Source organism: Eptesicus fuscus, chromosome 6, assembly GCF_027574615.1.
Source record: "Eptesicus fuscus isolate TK198812 chromosome 6, DD_ASM_mEF_20220401, whole genome shotgun sequence".
NCBI classification, from domain to species: Eukaryota; Metazoa; Chordata; class Mammalia; order Chiroptera; family Vespertilionidae; genus Eptesicus; species Eptesicus fuscus.
In genome coordinates, this window is record NC_072478.1 from 26,433,450 (window position 1) to 26,452,459 (window position 19,010).

The 19,010-nt window shown below is 47.2% G+C and overlaps 1 protein-coding gene across 3 annotated transcripts in view; it reads left to right on the top strand.

The window, feature by feature from the left end:
- Window positions 1-19,010, top strand: part of MLLT1 (MLLT1 super elongation complex subunit) — an 84,537-nt gene that overhangs the window by 48,487 nt on the left and 17,040 nt on the right. For all 3 annotated transcript variants that reach the window (XM_054717474.1, XM_054717475.1, XM_028159125.2), the window contains one exon: window positions 15,411-15,554. In XM_054717474.1, coding sequence (XP_054573449.1) covers window positions 15,411-15,554 — 144 coding nt within the window. The remainder of the gene's footprint in view (window positions 1-15,410; window positions 15,555-19,010) is intronic.

Consider the following 19,010-nt stretch of genomic DNA (forward strand, 5'->3'; position numbering starts at 1 on the left):
CCTTATATGACAGAGGTGGGAAAGGTATGCATATATACTAACTGCCCCCTGTTTATTTCCCTGTCTGTATATAAAAATAAACATCACTTCATACTGATGTCTTCAGCTCTAGACCAGCACTACTGAATTCATTCTGCCATTCCTCCATTGCTTATTTTAATTTCTTTCTCTGAAAGAAGAAACCTGGCTCTCATTATCCACAGTATATTTGCTTATTTGTTTAACACTAGTATACCTGGAAAGTAGTTTCAGAATTGCTAACCAGTACTCCTGTGACAAGTGATTTGACCAGCTCGAGTGCAGTGCCTGCATGTCATTGTTTTTTCTTTGGCTTTTCAGTGTCCAATTAAAACCCTTCTTTACAAAGTTATCTGTGACACTTTCACTCCACCTGTATGGTTGTGGTATGTCAGACCATTTATAATATAGTTACATTCATTAGTCACAGTTTTTAACCCATCTTGAGTCCCCTGCCCCCACCCATCTGGTTATTATTATTTTAGTTTGTGTTCAGTGAAATTTCCTCTGGGTTTTGACATTCATAGTCATGCTTGCACCATGACAGTACCGTACATAACAGTCCCATCCCCCCCCCAGCCCCTCATGCTGTCCCTTTGAAGTCAGCTCCTCCTACCACCCTCAGTCCCTCAAAACCACTCATCTGTTTTCCATCCCTGTAGTCTTGCCTCTTCCAGAATGTCATATAGACTCACACAACGTACAGTCCTTTGTGTCTAGTTTCTTTCACTGAGCAGGATGCACTTTCACTGAGCAGGGTGCACTTCAGATGCACCCCCATTGTTGGCATGTTCAGAGTGTTCATTTGTCTTTGTCTGTATGCACTGTGTTTTGTTTATCTGTTTCCTGGGGAAGGACACCTGGGTGCTTCCTCATGTTGGTCGTTATGAGTGAAGTTGTCCTAAACATTTGCATACAGATTTTTTGTGAGTGTAAGTTTGCAGTTAATACCAGGGAGTGGGATTGTTGAGTCTTACAGGACAGGTATATTTAACTTTATAAGAAACTGCCCGACAGTTTTCTTAAGTGGCTATACCCCTTTGCATCATCCCCAGCAGCGGAAGTGGGTTCTAGATGCTCTTGCCCTAGCTGGTTTGGCTCAGTGGATAGAGCGTCGGCCTGTGGACCAAAGTGTCCCGGGTTTAATTCCGGTCAAGGGCATGTACCTTAGTTGCAGATTCCTGGCCCTGGTCCAGAGCATATGTGGGGCAACCAATAGATGTGTCTCTCTCACATTGGTGTTCCTCTCTGTCTCTCCCTCTCCCTTCCACTCTTTCTAAAAAAATCAGTGGAAAAAATGTCATTGGGTAAGTAGTAAAAAAAAAAATAGATGTTCTTGCATTCTAATCAACATTTTATAAGGTTATTTGTTTTCTTTTTGCCTTTCTAATGAGTGTGTAGTGGTATCTCCCTCTTAAAAAAAAAGTTTTGTTGATTTCAGAGAGAGAACCATTGATCTGCCTCCTGCACACCCCCTATTGGGGATTGAGCCGGCAACCCGGGCATGTGTCCTGACCAGGAATTGAACCATGACCTTCTGGTTCATAGGTCGACGCTCAACCACTGAGCCACACTGGCCAGGCTGTATATTAAAAAATAACTTTATTGAGACATAATTTATATTTTATATAATTAATCCATTTAAGCTATACATTTCATTGGTTTTTAGTATATTCAGATTTGTACAACCATCACCACTAATTCTAGAATGTTTTCATCACCCTAAAAGAAGCCTGCCCCCATTAGCAGTCACGCCCCTTTCCCCTCCCCCAGTCTCTGGCAACTACTAAACCTACTTTCTGTCTCTGTGGATTGGCCTGTTCTGGACATTTCATAGAAATGGAATCAAATGCTATGGGCCTTTTGTGATTGGCTTCTTTTATTTAGTGTAATGTGTGGTGTGTTTTTAATAAATATGTTTTTATTGATTGTTTTAGGGAGAGGAAGCAAGCGAGAGGGGAACATAGATGGGCTGTCTCCTGCACACCCCTTACTGGGGATTAGGTTGGCAACGTGGGCATGCGCCCTGACCGGGACAACGCTCTTGGTGCATGGGACAATGCTCAGCCAACCTAACCACACTGGCAGGAGCTGGTATAATGTTTTTTAGGTTCATTCACATTGTGGTATGTGTCAGTACTTCACTTCTTTATGGATGAATATATTTTATAGACCACATATTATGTATTTATTCATCAATTGATGGGCATTTGGGTTGTTTCCACCTATTAGCTATTTTGTGTATAAGGTTTTTGTGCAAATGGATATATGTTTTCATTTCTCTTAAGCATATATCGAGGAGTGGAATTGCTGGGTCTTTTTGGTAATCCTGTGATTAACTCTGAGAAAACTCCATACTGTTTTCCACAGTGGCTGCACCATTTTACATTCCCACCAGTCATGTACGAGTGTTCCAATTTCTCATCCACACTTTCTGTCTTTCTGATTATAGCTATCCTGGTGGATGTGTAGTGTCATTAGGTTTTGATTTACATTTCCTTGAGGGCTGATGACACTGAGCATCTTTACATGTTTTTTGTTTATTGTTTCTTTGGTGAAATTCCTTTTCAGAATTTTTGCCTTTAAAAAACATTGGATTAGTTTTCTTACTGTTCGAGTTTTATTTTTTTAAGCTCTATATCTAGTGTCTGATTTGCAGATATTTTCTCCAAGTCTGTGGCTTGTCTTTTCATTTTCTCAACAGTCTCTTTTGCCCAGCAAGAGTTTTGAATTTCGATAATACAGTTTACCATTGTTTTTTCTTTTATGGTTTGTGTTTTTGGTGTTAAATCTAAAAACCCTTCGCCAGACCCCATCCAAGCCCATAAATTTGTTTGCTATCCAATGGGAGCTCACACCAAAATAGCTGTTTAAAGAGGCAGAAGGAAATTGTGATGGGAAGATGGTTTCTAATAGAGGATGCCACTGTCTTTGATTCTTTGCAGTTGAGAGTTTTTCAGAAAAATTGGTTTATTTACAATGAAGAAGAGGAATGGCTTTTCTTCTGCCCTTTGCTTCAGTGTTGTTGATTGGTTCATGTAGCAGATATTTACTGAGTCTAGGACATACTGGGAACTAAATTGCACACAGTCCCATGTCTTTTGAGCTCCCAGACCAACAGGGGTGAGAGGTACTAATCAGGCAGTTATGAACATGGCTACAGCAGAACAAGTCATCCGTGCACTGAAGCAGCAGTGGTGGACGCTATGAGTATTACAGGGACCCAGTTAGAAAGGGTTGGGGGGTATTGGGCAAGATTTCCCTTAGGAATCGAAAGTCATCTGGGCACTGAGGACGGGGCAGACCTCCTTCTAGGTAAAAGCTGCGGAGTGTGAAGGTGAAGAGTCAGGCACATCAGGGCTTGAAAGGGGCAGGGGACAGGCGGGTGAGGTTGGCAGAGCCACTAATTACCAGCATTGGGGAGTTATCAGAGTTAAGCTGGGAGATGACATGATCACGCTTTTTAAAAAGACCTTTTAGCCTATGTGTGGTGAGGGGATGTGCTGTTAGACTCTCAATAAAGGGTTGAGATTCTTTTGATCCCTCTGGACTCAATCTATCTCTTTGGGCATGAGATCTAGTGGTCACGGCTTCAGAATCCTAAGCCAGGCGCCCTCTCCTGCCTGTCTCAGATTATTTTGTGGTAGCACAGCCACATTACAAAGCAGACCTGGACCAGCCTTTCCAGGAAGTAATTCAGTGGCTGCCAAATAGGAAGCACTTGACTGAGTTTTGGTGTCTGTTAGGAAGCAGGGTTGGTGTGGGGGGTGGGAGCCTTTGGAGTGGACCTGGAGGGCTTGGTGCTGGTTGTGAGCAGGTGTGGGGCAGCTAATCTAATTTTGCTTTTTCAAATTAAAGATACTTGCTCCTTAGTTGTGAGTTTCTGGCTTGTGATTGGCGACACTGAGAGGAGAAAAGAAAATCAATCATAGGATGGGGACTGAAGAAATCTGCTCTGATGTTGTCATGCCCACATCTGGACAGCAGTGCCACCTGTGCCTGTGGATGTTTGTTAGGGCAGGAATGCTGGCCTGGGTATGTTTTGGTATCAAACCTGCAGCTCGACCATCCCCTGCAGCTGACCTTAACCCCATTTCCTCTGGTCTGCAACTTCCTTCATTGTGGATGTACTGTCAATTTAATAACACACTTTCAGAAAAGGTAAAATGTGAAGAAGTTTAGTTTGGTTATTTGCTGCTAATATTAGACATCCTCCCTGCCCTCCACCCGCCTGCCACAACAAGTTATTATTGGGCAGGGAGCTCTAACCTTCACTAACTTCCCATGGCTTTACTCAAAGGCTGCTGTCCAGAGTCCCAGAAAGGATATTTTGGTACATTTTATTAGGAAGTTTGTGTAGTTTTTGTCTGAAAGGGTTTTGTAAAATAGCACTGGTTTCTCAGCCGCAAGCCCTCTGTTGCAGCTTCTTGAACACATCCTTGCTGACTTGTGCTTGGCGAGGGGTGGCAGCTGTGTAGGCAGTATGGCAGGCCTGGCAACATGATGTGGTAGGTTCCAGAGCCACCAAATCCTCCATCCCGCCTCATCCTCTAGAATGGAAGTGGCTCTGGGCTGTAAAAACCCACTTATGTTGGGCCTGGGTGGTCTTTACTCTCAGTTTAAATTGAGACTTGGTATGTGAGAACTGGTCTCAAGTGATTAAGTTGGAACCCAGATTACCCTGGTTCAGCATGCCCCGCTGGAGTCACCATTGTCTGGTCCCCTCACCCTGGGTCCGTGGGTGGAGGAGCTCCCGGCCCGCCCCAAGGAGTCTGCTGTCCTGCGTAGGGATAATCAGCTGGTTGAGTGGCTGATGGGGCCTGCTCTCACTGGTGAATTGCCGAGGAGCCAGAACAGAAGGGACATTGTGTGAGGAGACCCAGGGAAAGGTTAGGGGGCTGCCGAGTTGTGACAAGCCACATGAATGAGGCCAGCTGTGTGTGGCTTGGTTTGTCTTTCCCTGGAGCATCTTTCTGTTTCTTGATGTGGGACCCTAAAAGTATCTGTATTTTCAAGAGGGCAGTCAGTGTCTGGAGCTGCCTCAAAGAGAAGTGTTTTGAAAGAACGCATGTGTGTGAGAGGAGGCGCAGCCTGACCCATTCTGATTGATAACGGACACCCCAGGGCTGGTTCCACCCCCACTCCTGCCTACTCCATTAAAGAGTGGGAGCACTGTCCTGGAGTCAGCTTCCCTGAGAACCTCTCCCCTGACTGATCTATGTGTTTTCCTATAAAGATGGGAATCACATAACTGATTCATCGAAAGTGAGAGAGGGATATAGTTGAGTTGAGGTGGGGCAGGGAGTAATGTGGGGGTGCTTGTCACTATCATCCCAGCCCCTCACTTTTGTGGGGGTCAGAGCTGCAGGTTCAGACAGCCTCAGCTCGGGATTTGAGAGAGATTGTCCCATATTTTGCATAACTGGCTCTTGTGTCTCTTTGTTTAACAGCCACTGTAGGATGTGGGAGTGGTGATCTCTCTTAGACTGGGCAGGGGGAGTGAGGTTCAGGAGCAGACTAAGGATTCTCTGGTCCCCTTGGCTTTGAGCTTTTAGGATCTCATCCTGGGGACATCATATTCTTTCTTCCCTTTTTTTTGTTTTGGTCCGGGTTTCTTTGTCAGAGTACCATTTCATGTGTGTATTTATATTTATATTCTCACTCTCTCTGGTGTTATAATGGGGATGAATCATTGAATGAAGACTCCAGATAACAGAAGATTGCTTTCAGCATAAAAGTATTTATCTGTTTTCATGACACAAAGTCTTTAAAATGAAATGTAGTGTGTGCCTTTCTGCCTTCTTATTTTAATTTCTAATTGCTTAGCAGTAAATGAATGTATTCAGGTTACCATAAATTCAGATAATACTGAAGCATGCAGAGTAGAAAAATGGGATTTTTCCTTTTCTATCCCTTTACACCCCCTAATCTTTTTGATCTCTCAAGAAGTGAATGGGTGTCTGTCATCCAGAATGGTTCCCTGTTTTACACTTGTGTTGAAGTAAAGTCTTTTGACAGCAGTGGAATTCCAGTTAGATTCACAGTTGTGCCGTTAGCTTCCCTTCATCAGTATCAGCTTGTCTTGGAGCTCCTTTCATATCTGTGTGTAATGATGACCAGCATTTTTGAGCACTCATATATGGGTGGGTTCTGTTCTTTCCACTTCGCACGTGAAGAAGCTGAGGTACAAATAGGTGATGTAACCTCTCAAGGTGATTCAGTAAGTGCAAGAGCAAGCTTAGCTCCAGAGTCTGCCCCTCTGTCACTTTGCTCTGAGAGTACCCTCAATTGGCTTGCACCATTTTGTTCAGAATTCAAAGGTAGAAAAAGAAAATGTTCCTTGCACCCTTGACCTCTAGAGTCAGCCCTTTCTTTCAGTGGTTTGCCTCTCACCCTTGCCCGCAGTGCTGTCTGTGGTGACTATTCTTACTGTACCTGGTCCTGGCCAGCTCTGAGGGTTCCCCTGGCCTTCCTGGCAGGTCAGTCAGATGTGGTAAGAGCCCAGACTAATGCTGCCCATGCCATCCTGCCAGCTAGAGTTACAGTTTTTTCTCCTTTTTTTTTTCCGCCTACACTCAGAACCCTGTGGTTTTATTTTCTCCTTTCACTAAGGCTCAACGAGATGGACCAGTGAGATGGTAGCATAGCTGCTTTGGCATCCAGGAGGTCTCAGACCCTAAAATCCACAGTTTTCAGCTCACATTGCACTGTTTTTCTTAGGCTTTTTGAAGCTTTTTCTTCTTCTAACTACAAAAGTGACACTTGCAAGGAATTGGAGTCTTGTTTCTAGCCCACTTCCTTGAAGTAACCACTATGAGCATTAATTGTAAATCCTCCCAGAAATATTTTGTTCTGTGGCATGTGTGTGCATATGGGCACATTTTTAACCTAAAGAGCTCCGGACCCTCCCGTGTCAGCGCATATAACTCTACCTCATTCTTTGTGACATCTGCAGGGCTCTTCCCTCAGCTAGACCAACTGTGATGCCCCCAACTTCCCTACTGAGAATTTTTCCTGTTCCTTTTCTAGATCTCTCACTACTGCAGTGCTGCCTGGTGACCCTCCTCAAACATTTGTTCATGAGCTCATAGCATTGAATCCTGAAAGTGGAATTTCAGGTTTGGTGGGGTTTGGTTTGGGGCATATTTTTCCCTGTTTCTTTCCTTACTGTCTACCTGGTGGTGAGCAGTTCTCTCTTGCTGCCCTGGAGCATTCCAGCTTTAGCTCACCGTGTGGTCAGGGCTGCATCCACAGGAAGATGTCAGAGGCCAAGGCACATGTACTCACAGGTCTGGCCTTTATTTGTTCTCTGTGGCCTTGATAAATGATTAAATGCCACTAAACCTCAGTTTCCTTTCCTGATGGATGGTGAGAATTTGTGAGAATGAAATAAATGCTAGGTAAACTCTGTACCACAGTGCCTAGCCCTAGGGAGGGTTGGCTAAGTGGTGCTGGTAGTGGGCAGGTGGCCAAGAAGGACCTGGGATGCGGGCAGCCCTGTCTGTGCCTTCATCCCTTTCCAGGATAGTCGCAGCAGGTAGTAGGTAAGGTACTCAGATGCAGCACCTTAAGAAAGGCTCGGGGTGGAGCCAAGCATATATATTAAATTTATTTAATGTAGAAAACATAAAAATGCATGCAGAGTTGTTCACAGCCTCTGCTGCACCACCATCACTCTCTAAGGCCAGCACAGTCTGTAGCTTGCCAAACTCCAGCTGAAGGAGGAAGTTAGAAAGTCTCTGTACCCTAGCTCTTACAAAGCAGTCTGCCCGCTAATCAACCAGTGGTAAAGTACCAAGGAAGCAACTGGCTACAAAAGTCGCTCACAAGAGTGCACCCTCTGCTGGAGGAGTGAAGAAACCTCATTGTTACAGGCCTGGTCTGGTACCTTGGAGCTCAGTAAAATTAGATGTTTTCAGAAGTCCACTGAACCAATGATTTGCAAACTTCCCTTCCAGCGTCTGGTGTGAGAAATTGTTCATAAATTCAAAACTATCTGTGTTTCCAGAGCATAGCTATTGGTGCTTTGCAGGAGGCAAGTGAGGCCTGTCTGGTTGGCCTTTTTAAAGATACCAACCTGTGTGCTATCCATGCAAATGTGTAACAATTATGCCAAAAGAGATCCAGCTAGAACGCCACTTATGTGGAGAATATGCTTAAGAATCCACTATGGCCGAAACCGGTTTGGCTCAGTGGATAGAGCGTCGGTCTGTGGACTGAAAGGTCCCGGGTTCGATTCCGGTCAAGGGCATGTACCTTGGTTGCGGGCACATCCCCAGTGGGGGGTGTGCAGGAGGCAGCTGACCGATGTTTCTCTCTCATCGATGTTTCTAACTCTCTATCCCTCTCCCTTCCTCTCTGTAAAAAATCAATAAAATATATTAAAAAAAAAAAAAAAAAAAAGAATCCACTATGATGCCCTACTGGTTTGGCTCAGTGAATAGAGCATCGGCCTGCAGACTGAAGGGTTCCGGGTTCCATTCCAGTCAAGGGCACATGCCCCAGATTGTGGGCTCAATCTCCAGTAGGGGGTGTGCAGGAGGCAGCCAATCATGATTCTCTCTCATTATTGATGTTTCTCTCTCTCTCCCTCTCCTTTCCTCTCTGAAATCAATTTAAAAAAAAAAGAATCCATTATGATGGGAAACATTTCATTCTTTAAAAATTTTTTCTCTTCTTTCTGTTATTGGTAGTCCTGAACATTAGATATTTTTTCCCCATGGGGTGAAAATATGCCTCTGTATATGACTGCAAGTGTAAAATACGGGACAGAAATCAGGTATTGGTCATTTTTCCATTTTCATTTGTGTGTGAATTTTCAAAATATAAATGCAGAGACATAAAGCATTAATGCAAGTCAAAATGTTTCAGTGAAAATTTTCAGTAGTTCAACTTATAACAATTTAAATAAACCTATTAAACTTTTCTGGATGCTGTCAGCATTTGAATTTTTAAAAAACAAGTTAATATCTAATTGATGGCAACTAAATGGTGTTTGTAGCATTTTTAAAAAAAACTTTTTTATTGCATTTATTAGGGTGACATTGGTTAATAAAATTATATAGGTTTCAGGTGTACAATTCTATAATACGTCATCTGTATATTGTATTGTGTGGTGTAGCATTTTCATACATCCATTCACTATATTTTTCTGAGTTGTCCTACATGAAAGTATGTTTTTTGTTGTTTTTGTTAATCTTCACCTGAGGACATTTTTTCATTGATTTTTTTTTTTTGAGAGAGTGAAATGGAGGGGGAGAGACAGAAAAAGATAAATATCGATGTAAGAGAGATTGATGTTTCTATCTCTCCCTCTCTGAAATCAATAAAGATATATTTAAAAATAAAAAGCCAAATCACCCTGGGTGGTGTGCTCAGTGGTTAGAGTGTCAACCCACACATGGAAGGGTCGTGGATTCGATTCCCAGTCAAGGGCACAAACCTGGTTGCAGGTTCAATCCCTGGCCCTGGTCAGGGTGTGTGTGGGAGGCAGCTAATTGATGTGACTCTCTCAGGTCAATGTTTTTCTCTCTCTCCTCCTTCCCTACCCTCCCTCCCACTTTCTCTAAATCACTGGGAAAAAATTCTTGGGTGAAGATTAACAAAAAAATAAATTAAATTAAAATAAAAATCTGTATTATTGGTCCTATGGGGATGTTGCTGGCAGAAGCCCCGTAAACTGATGATTATATCCCAGGGCTGTGATCAGATTCAGGTTTGACTTTTTTTTAAAGCCAGCATATATGAACCCAGGGCCTCTCGTAAAGGAAAGTCAAACAGGCCCCAGGTACAAGTGTGGGCAGGGTTAAGATGGTGAGGGGACAGCCCCAGGGATTCTGAGGAGACAGGCTTCTGGATTGCCAGCAGGCTGAGGTTACTCTTCCATTTTCACCCAGGGTTGGGTAGTAAACCCAGGGGTCCTCCAGGGTCAGCCCTGCTAGCTGCTCAAGGGGCAGGGCCTGGAGACAGCCCCAGGGAATAGAGGGGGGGTTCTGAGGTGGTGGAGAGGGCAGCATTGGGCGCTCCCAGCTAGCCCCGTTTGCCTTGATATGCCCCCATGCCAGGGCTTGCCTGGCCCCTGTGAACTCTCATGTTCTGGACTCCCCACACACTGAGGACAGGTGCACACACATTGGCTTTAGTGGCTAGCACCAGTTTAGCAAGTTCCTCCGCATCTTAGTTTGCTGAGGTCAGAGAGATGCTGGCCTGTAGCCAGTGGCCTGGGGAGTGAGTGGCTGCTCACAGCCTGGTCTGAAAGCAGTTGAGTCAGGCCTCAGCTGCCTTTGCTTAAAGTGGGGCATGTGTAGGGGTCTGGCTGGACTAAGGATGTTACTCTGGGAGTGCCAGCCCCTTGGTGACTTCCTGGCAATCTTTGGAGTTTCTTGGCTTATAGAAGTGTCACCCTGGTTTCTGCCTTTATCTTCACACGGTGTTCTTCCTCTGTGTGAGCCTGTGTCCAAATTTCCCCCTTTTATAAGGACACCAGTCATATTGGATTAAGACCCATCCTATTGCCCTGGCTGGTATGGCTCAGTTGGTTGGGCATCATCCCATGCACCAATGGGTTGACGGTTTGATTCCAGTCAGGGCACATGCCTGGGTTGCCAACTTGACCCCTGGTGGGGGACTTGCAGAAGGCAACTTATTGATGTTTCTCTCTCTCTCTAAAAAAAAAAAAAAAAATCAATCAAAAACATTTTTTTAAAAAATACACCTTGAATGTATGTGGTCACACCTCACTGAGTATTCTGCTGCCTCTCCGGGGTGCTGTGGTGCCGGCTATGTCTCGACTTTCTCTGGAGTATGGTTTCCCAGGGGCCGCCCTCCTGGAAGTTCTCAGGCTTCTCCGGCTTGTCCAGAGGGAGCTCTGGTCAGCCTTTCTCAGTGTGCTTTGAGCCACACCTCAGCTGCAGGGCACACGCTGGTGCCTCAGGGAGGACTCTCCCTGGCCCTGATGCTGCCCCCAGCTTTGGCCTGCACCACCCATCTCTGGGGAGTCATACACAACTCTTCCTGGTCTCTTGTTTTGAGCTGTTGCCTTGACCTGTTTGTTTTGTGTGGGCAGGAAATCCTCCTGAGGGGTTCCAGAGAATACCGCCTGCCCATAGTGACTCTTGGCTCCCCACTGACTAGCCGCGTGGCACCGGGCAGATTACAGCCTCTGTTTCAGTTTCTTCATCTGTGAAATGGGGACACTAAGAGCACCTGTTTGGGCTGTAAAACATTCATACAAAATAAGTGCTTGGAAAAGTACCTGGCCACTGTAAATGCTCTACAATGTGATGTTACATAGTATATAGTCTGTGTCATAGCAGTATCACTGCTGTGTAGTGACTCTTCACCTTCAGACCCCAAGTATCCCCGTCACTGCTGTGAACACATGGCAGGTACCCATTAAGTTTTTGTAGGGTAAATGAGTAAGTGGGCACATTGAACAGACACAGGTGCTTGGTCACTGCCAGGCTCATCAGAAACAAAAAAGGCTTCCTTTGTCCATAATGCTCACAGTTCATTGGGGTAGGTGGACAGAAAACAGGCCTTGATTAGTCCTACTTATGAGGGTGAATTGCGCACACTGATTGGGGACAGTGGTCTGAGAAGGCTTGTCAAGGGATGCGTGCCATCCAGGGGAGAGCTGGATTGGGGAAATAGAAGATGGTGGCATGGCCTGGGATGACTGATTGCACTGGCTGTAGTGACGGTTTGGCCTTTGCTCAAGGCTCAAAGGGAGGCCATTGGCAGGTTTTAAAGAAGTGGGTTGGGAGTGAGCCAAGAGATGGTTTCACCTTTGTGAATTAAAGGGGGGCCATAGTGGAAGCAGCTGGACAACAAGCTTAAGGTGATGGGTGGTCCAGGGAGATGAGGAGGGTGAGGCTGGCTGAGGAGCCAGGAAGAGGCTGAACCTACCACAAAGCCAAAAGGTAAAGCTGCGGCTGAGCATGGGGTCAGCCAGGGAAGGCAAAGAGGAGAGGAAGATCTGCTTCTGAGCCTTGGGGTGCTCCTGTATTTGGCAGAGCCATAGAATACCCTTTTCCAGTGTCCTTTTCTTTGTTAATCCTCACCCGGGGATATTTTTCCCATTGATTTTTAGAGAGGGAGTGGGTGAGAGAGAGAAAAACATCGATGTGAGAGAGACACACTGATTGGTTGTCTCCCTCACATACCCTGACCAGGGCCAGCACTCTGTATTCACTGCGCCACACCAGCCAGAGTGATCCACACATTGTGTCTTTTCATCTGTAGATTCTCCCTCTACCATTTTTTTCTATGTAGTTTGTTGAGGAAACTGGGCCATTTGTCCTGTAGGTTTGATACTGGCTTTTTGCTGCTTTAGTCCCTGTGGTGTTTATTTAGCACGACCACCCTGCTTCGTGTATTTTCTGTCGATTTGAACTTGAGTCTGGAGGTGAGATCTGCCTGGGAAGGTGGCATCAATCTCGTCTGGTGGTCTATGTGTGTGATGTGGGCAACAAATGACAGCAGCGCCTGGATTACTGACTCAAGGGGTTATGGAACCGTGATGAGGTCAGTCTTTATCCACACAGGAGCTGGAAAATAACTCTGCAGCTCACCTCTCATCTTCTGTGTGGTTACGTTATGGAGAGGCAGGACAGATGCTTGAATTTTCCTCCCCTTTATATGCCAGTTTCAAACCCTGCTCCCAGTCATGCTGTCCTGAAGGCTGGATATTGTTTTTTCCCTAGAACATGGATCTGGGTTTGTTCTTCCTAAGCCTAAGTCCCTTTGGACCCCTCCACCCCAGGATGCAACACCCTCCAATGACAGCTGAGGCCCTTCTTTCCAGGTCACCTGCTGTCACTCCTCTCCATCTTCCCCTTTCAGCTTTCCATGTGACTCTCAGGGCTCTCAGAGAGGATGCTGTCCCCACCTCCTAGACCCTTTTTGACTTCACCAACTCAGCCATTCTCCAAGCTTGTCACAGGGCCCAGGGGTTGTTCTTGGCCCCTCCCCTACCCCCAATGTGGGGTCAGGCCCTTCTCTTATCCATGCTCAAATTTCATTCTTTTGGCAAATATCTGGTACCTCCCCTGGGCCAGCACCTGTGGGGGAGTGTAAGACAGGAATCCCCAGAGTTCCTGCCTCCATGAGCTTCTCAGTTTGGTGGGGAGACATGCCCTTTGTGACAAATGCCTTCCTAAGGGTTGGCATGGGGCAGTGCTGGCACAGAGGGGCATCTGCCGTGTTTAGAGGCATAACAGTGGCTTACTACAGAGCATCTTTCTCCTCCTTGATAAAATGTTGGGAGACAACTGATGACCTTGGGCCAGTGGCTCCGTGGTGTCAAGGCTGTCTACCTGAGACTCTCCTGACTTGCTCTGCAGTCCTCCCCTGGTTGACCCCACACCGCCAGGCATTGCTTCACAAGGTTGGCAGGAAGAAAAGAGTTGCTGAGACTTTCCCCCCAGCACATTGCAGTATTTTTTATTTGGGAAGGAATCCACCCACAAATCCACTTCCTGTCTCTGGATTTGCCTATTCTGGACATCTTACCTAATAATAGAGAAACATGTAAATTGACTGTACCTCCGCTATGCCCATAGCCAATCAATGTGAGTATGCAAATTAACCCAACAAAGATGGCGGTTAATTTACATACATACCTGGGTCCCGGGAACCTCCTCAGCACCTAGGTCACTCCAAGTCGGCCATCGGAGGGGCGGGGGGCCCCCTTTCCCAAGCCTAGAGCCTCAGGCAGAGGCTTTAGGCTGGGGAAGGGGCCAAGCCTGGGATTGGAGGAAAGGGGGAAAAAATCAATGGAAACATATCCTCAGGTGAGGATAAAAAGAAAAATAAAGAAAGAAATGTCATATCCTATGAAAGATACATCTTGAAAATGCTAAAGAAAGTTGTCATTTTTTCATGGTGAAGGGACTAGAGTCCGTGTTGATGAAAATACTTTGGCGAATGCGGTGACTGGCAGTAGCTGCAGCAGCGGGGTGATGGGGCTGGCGCCTTCCCCTGATCAGCCCGGTCACCTCCCGCAAAGGGAGGCCAAACTGCGGCTTAGGTCCGCTCCCAATGGGGAGCGGGCCTAAGCCATCAATAGGACATCCCCTGAGGGCTCCCAGTATGTGAGAGGGGGCAGGCTGGGCTGAGGGACCCCTCCCCAGTGCACGAATTTTGTGCACCGAGCCCCTAGTCTATATCATAAAAGGCCTCTGGTCGTGACGCCGTAATGGTGGAATGACCAAACAACCAGTCACCAGGAGGTGCATGGAGCACCTCTCGTGGGCCGGGGCTCACATGCGGCTGGCACAGTGGAGGCGGGGCCTGTGGCTCGCACAGGGCGGGTCTGGGGTCCCGTGTCTCGCGCAGGGTGGGTCTAGGGTCCCGCGGGCGCGGCAGGTCTGGGTGCGCACTGGGCCTCTAGTTTCATATAAATGGAATCTCATTCTGTGGCCTTGTGTGTCTGGATTCTCTCACTGAGCATCATGTTTTCATGGTTCATCCATATTGTAGCAAGTGTCAGAGCTTTACTCATTTTTATGGCTGAGTAATATTCCACTGTCTGGATGGACCACTTTGTGTTTATCCATTCATCCATCAGTGGACAAACACTGGGTTGTTTCCAGTTTGAGCTGTTGTGAATCATGCTGCTATGGACATAGATGTCAAGTTTTTGTGTAGGTATATGTTTTCATTTACCAGGGGTATACTAGTATATCTAGGAGAGATATATGGGTCATATAATAGGTATTCTATTTTAACATTTTCCCAGATAGTTTTCCAAAGTGATGGCACCATTTTCTCCATCCTCACAAGCAATGCACAGGGATCCAGTTTTTCCTCACCAACATTTATTTTCTGGTTGTTTTTAACAATTGCCATCCTAGTGGTCTGATTTTGATTTGCTGGGTCCTAATGATTAGTGATGTTGAGTAGCTTTTTAGGTGTTTATTGGCAATTTATATATCTTTGGAAAAATTTCCCTTCTGGGAAAGAAATGGGGTGGTAGGATCATGGACCTCAGAGCCTGCGATCAGGTCTCAGCACTGCCACTTAGCAGCTGTATGTCTTTGAGCCTTGGTTTCTCCATTTGTTGGCCAGTACTGAGAGGGCTCAAGGGGTAGTGTGTGCGTAGGGGCTGTATAAGCCATCAGCGAGAATATTTCCATTACCCCTCCAAAAGCATCATTCTTAATGATCTCTGCTTCTGTTGTGGAGCCTGCTTTGCTGGGTCCTCTGCAAAGATAAGTTAGTTCATTTTGGGTAACTGGGTAGATGAGAATTAGGCACACAGAGAGATGTGGAGGCCAAGCAAAGAAAAAAGAAAGACAGGGCCTGGCACTGGGGAGCAGGCGTTCACCTCTTTCCTGTAGCTGTCTCCCGTCCACCGTCTGAAACAGACTTCCTTGTTTTCTTTATTTAAGGAGGAGCCAAGGAAGGTTTGCTTCACCTATGACCTGTTCCTGAACCTGGAGGGCAACCCGCCTGTAAACCACCTGCGCTGTGAGAAGCTCACCTTCAACAACCCCACCATTGAGTTCCGGTACAAGCTCCTGATGGCTGGCGGGGTGAGTGTGCCGGAGCAGGTGGGCCCTGCCCCTGCTCAAACGGATGCATCTTCTCTGTCATGGATCCATCTCTGCTTCCTGAGCTGGGAACTTTGGTGCTGGGGGCGCCTTGGGACCTCCCAGGCATGTCTCTTCAGCCTATGGCTGGGCACCTGATACTCAGAGGGGCAGGTTGCACAGGTAGCACCTGGCAGCACTGGATAGGACCCAGGTATCCCAAGTCAGTGCTGGGATGTTGTCAGCTGGGAATGACTAGTTGCTAGTTATCCCTGTAGCTTCCTGGTTGGCTGTGATTAATTAGCATCTTCTTCCATAAAGTTGGGGGTGAGGGAAGGAATGGGCATGAGACCAGCCTGTCAGTGTGGCGAGGCACTGGAACCAACTTTTAACCGGATTGGCAAGGTCATGCTGGAGCCCCATCATCTAGGGAAATAGCAGTGGCTCTCTGCAGGGTCCTTGATGATGCATGCCACCTGACAGTTCTGTCCTTGTGAGGCCAGCTGAAGGTGTCAGCTCTCAGAACCTAGATCTCTAGTGAGTTGTGTGGCCAGCATCTTGGTATGATGGCAGAGTGCCAGGAGCATGTGTCAGCTCTTGGAGAATGGGGGTGGGGTGCTTGGTGTTGATGGATGATTGGCTGTGGAGGAGGCAAGACGCTTGGCTGCAGGCTGGACTGTGTGTGCTGAGGGAGGTGGCAGGCTGAGGACATAGGATATCCCAAAGCCACCTGTTAGTGAACATTTGCCTTGCTGCCAGCGGTGCCTTCAGCGGAGGATTCAGGTCCAGGTCATGAGAGAATGTGTGTATGTGTGTGTGGCAGGCCCACCTCCCCAGTGAATACAGGGAGTGTGGGCTGAGTTTATTTGGGCCTAGGGAGACGTCTTTTTCTCTTCATTTAATTTAGTTGTTGTCTTTTATTTAAAAAAAAAAAAATGAAAGGATTTATTTATTGCAGAAAATTTGAGTAACTTCTGCCATGTCCCTAACAAAAGATTAGTCTGGGATTTGGACCTAGCATGTGATTGCTAATGGAGTTTAGTAACAGAACAGGAAGGCATTGGAATCTGTTGACACAGACATTTGTCCGGAAGTTTGCCTGGGGGTTCTAAAAGAACCAAGGAAGTGGTGTGGAATTTCCAGTTTCAGCTTCCTCTTCAGCTCTGCCTCTCTACCTTATTTCCAAAATATTTCCCCTAGGTGTTACCCAAAGGTTCTAAAGTTACCTCTCAGGGAGACAGACAGTCAGCATTCCCTGGGCCTCTTAGAGCTCCAGGACCAAGGGACTGTCCCCCTGCATCAGGTTTTCTTTGCTCTGAAGAGATGAAGGCTTACTATGCATCACCTAACCCTATAAAATGGGAGGGGCAGGAGAGGGGGAGGAGGCATGAGGTGTTGAGGAAGAGAGGTTGGGATGGTAGGTCCGCCTTGCAGTTTGGGAAGGGCCAGCCCAGGAGAGAGGAAGGGAAAGGAAGGCCCTTGGGTGGTGGTGTGGTGGTCTCTGGGGGCACTTTTCACCCTTGGTGAGGGCTGCCCAGAGAACTGGTTGTCTGGTTAGGAACTTTCTTTGTTGCCCTTGAGGGCTTGCTCTGGTCTGATAGCAGAACAGTGCTCTCGGGTCTTAGGAGCACCTGGGACCTTTATGGGACAGTTGCTCCTGAGACCTGAGTTGTGGCCCTTGTATTAGCCAGTCTGGAGCTCTGAGTGTTCCCAGTGGGGCTGGCTTTTATCATCTGGTGGCAAATGACCACAGACTCGTCTGTGTTGACATTCGTGCTAGAAGAACTGGAGGACCATGCGATCTGTAAGTTGGTGAAAACTGCTTTCTGTATTGCCCCTCACTGCGGGGCACATGAGTTCTGTAATTCCTCACATGAGGTTCAGATACTTCCTCGGCGGTGACCAGAATGGCTTGGCCACTTTTCTAGATGGTCAGAGGCCAGCCCTGCTTGTCACCTCAGCATCGTATCTCATCCTTTGCTCCATCAGCGGTGAGTGCCTGTATTTCCATCGAGTGAGGTGTGTCCTCATGAAGACCTGTCCTGCAGGTGGAAGTAGATTCATTTATTCACTTAACTTTTTTTTTCCCCCCAAAAAGATTGTTAAAGGAGAGAAAGATGCAAGGCCTTCACTACATTGTCTTGGCATAGCATCAGTATAGGATGTTCCTGTGAAGGAGAGAAATGAAAACAAAGGGAAAAGGCACGGTCTGCAAGGGAATGGACTCAGACCTCTGAGGGAACCTGTCTGTTCTCCCTGGTTAGGCTGTCAGTCGCTTCTCTAACCTTGTGCATTGTCCTAGCTGGCCTTAGAGTATGGTTATTTCCCGAGACGTGATCCTCAGCCATGCTGGCCAGGGTCAGGCAGGTTCTGGGCGCTGTGTTATAGTGAGACGGGCTCTGGTGAGCAACTCAGCCTCGGGCCTCACTGCCTCAGTCAGGGGTGGAGGCTGGAGTGGCACAAAAGGCTCCACTGCCCTCCTTTCAACCTGGTATCCCCGTGACCATGACTGGGCATTACATCAGCCTCCTCAGATGAAAGGTTGAGCTTGTCATGAATCCTAGGTGCTCAAGGTTATTAAAGCTAAATGCTTTCTTTCTTTTTTACATGAACTTTGTTCTTTTGTTCTGTTTTGTTGCCATCTGGAAGGCTCCCTCTGAGTGGTAGTGTGAGCTTCCAGTGTCTATATTTTGAGAACTTGCCCTGGGGTTTTCTCTTCCTTCAGCAGGTGCCACAGGAGCCTCACTGGACCCGAGCAGGTGTTACCAGGAGCGCCTCTTGGCAGGAGCCCAGATCCTTCCTCCTCCTAGTAGTTAACAAAGGCAGAGCTCATGTCCCTCTCCTGCAGGCTCCAGCAAGGTGGCTTTTGCAGAGAACTGGGCCTGCCCCCTTGCAATTTCCTCTTGCCTTGGCTTAGCTACTCGCTCCCTGTTTCAGTCAACTTTATTCACCTGAGAGTGGAGGAGCAAGGCTCCCCCAGGAGATGTGGGACCCGGTGAAGTCATGACACGCACATCCAACAGAAGTTGCTTTCTCCGCCACATGCCTTCCCAGAGTGGGTGTCTGCCTGGCTTCTCACCTTCATGCTTCTGGTCTTTCTTAACTGCAGCATGCAGGCCGCTTTGGCCACAGCTGCCTCCTTGTGCTTCTCGCACAAACTGCCAGTCTTCTTAGCACAGTGCCCTCCTCCCCAAGACTGTGCCTACCGCACCTGGACCCAGCCATCCTGGGACCCTGCTTCTCTTTGCTCTTCACCACGAGCCTGCTTCGCTCTGAGCACTCAGCACCCAGACCTTCACAGAGGAAATGCCGTGGACTCTTTTGGGAAAGTGACGCCCAGGCTCTCCCTGGCCCCCTCCCCCAGAAGGAGGCTTGGACACCTCTAGCTGCACTCCTGCAAACCAACTTTCTCTTACCCATCGGATTTCCAGCCTGCCTCCTTGCTCATTGATAACATCT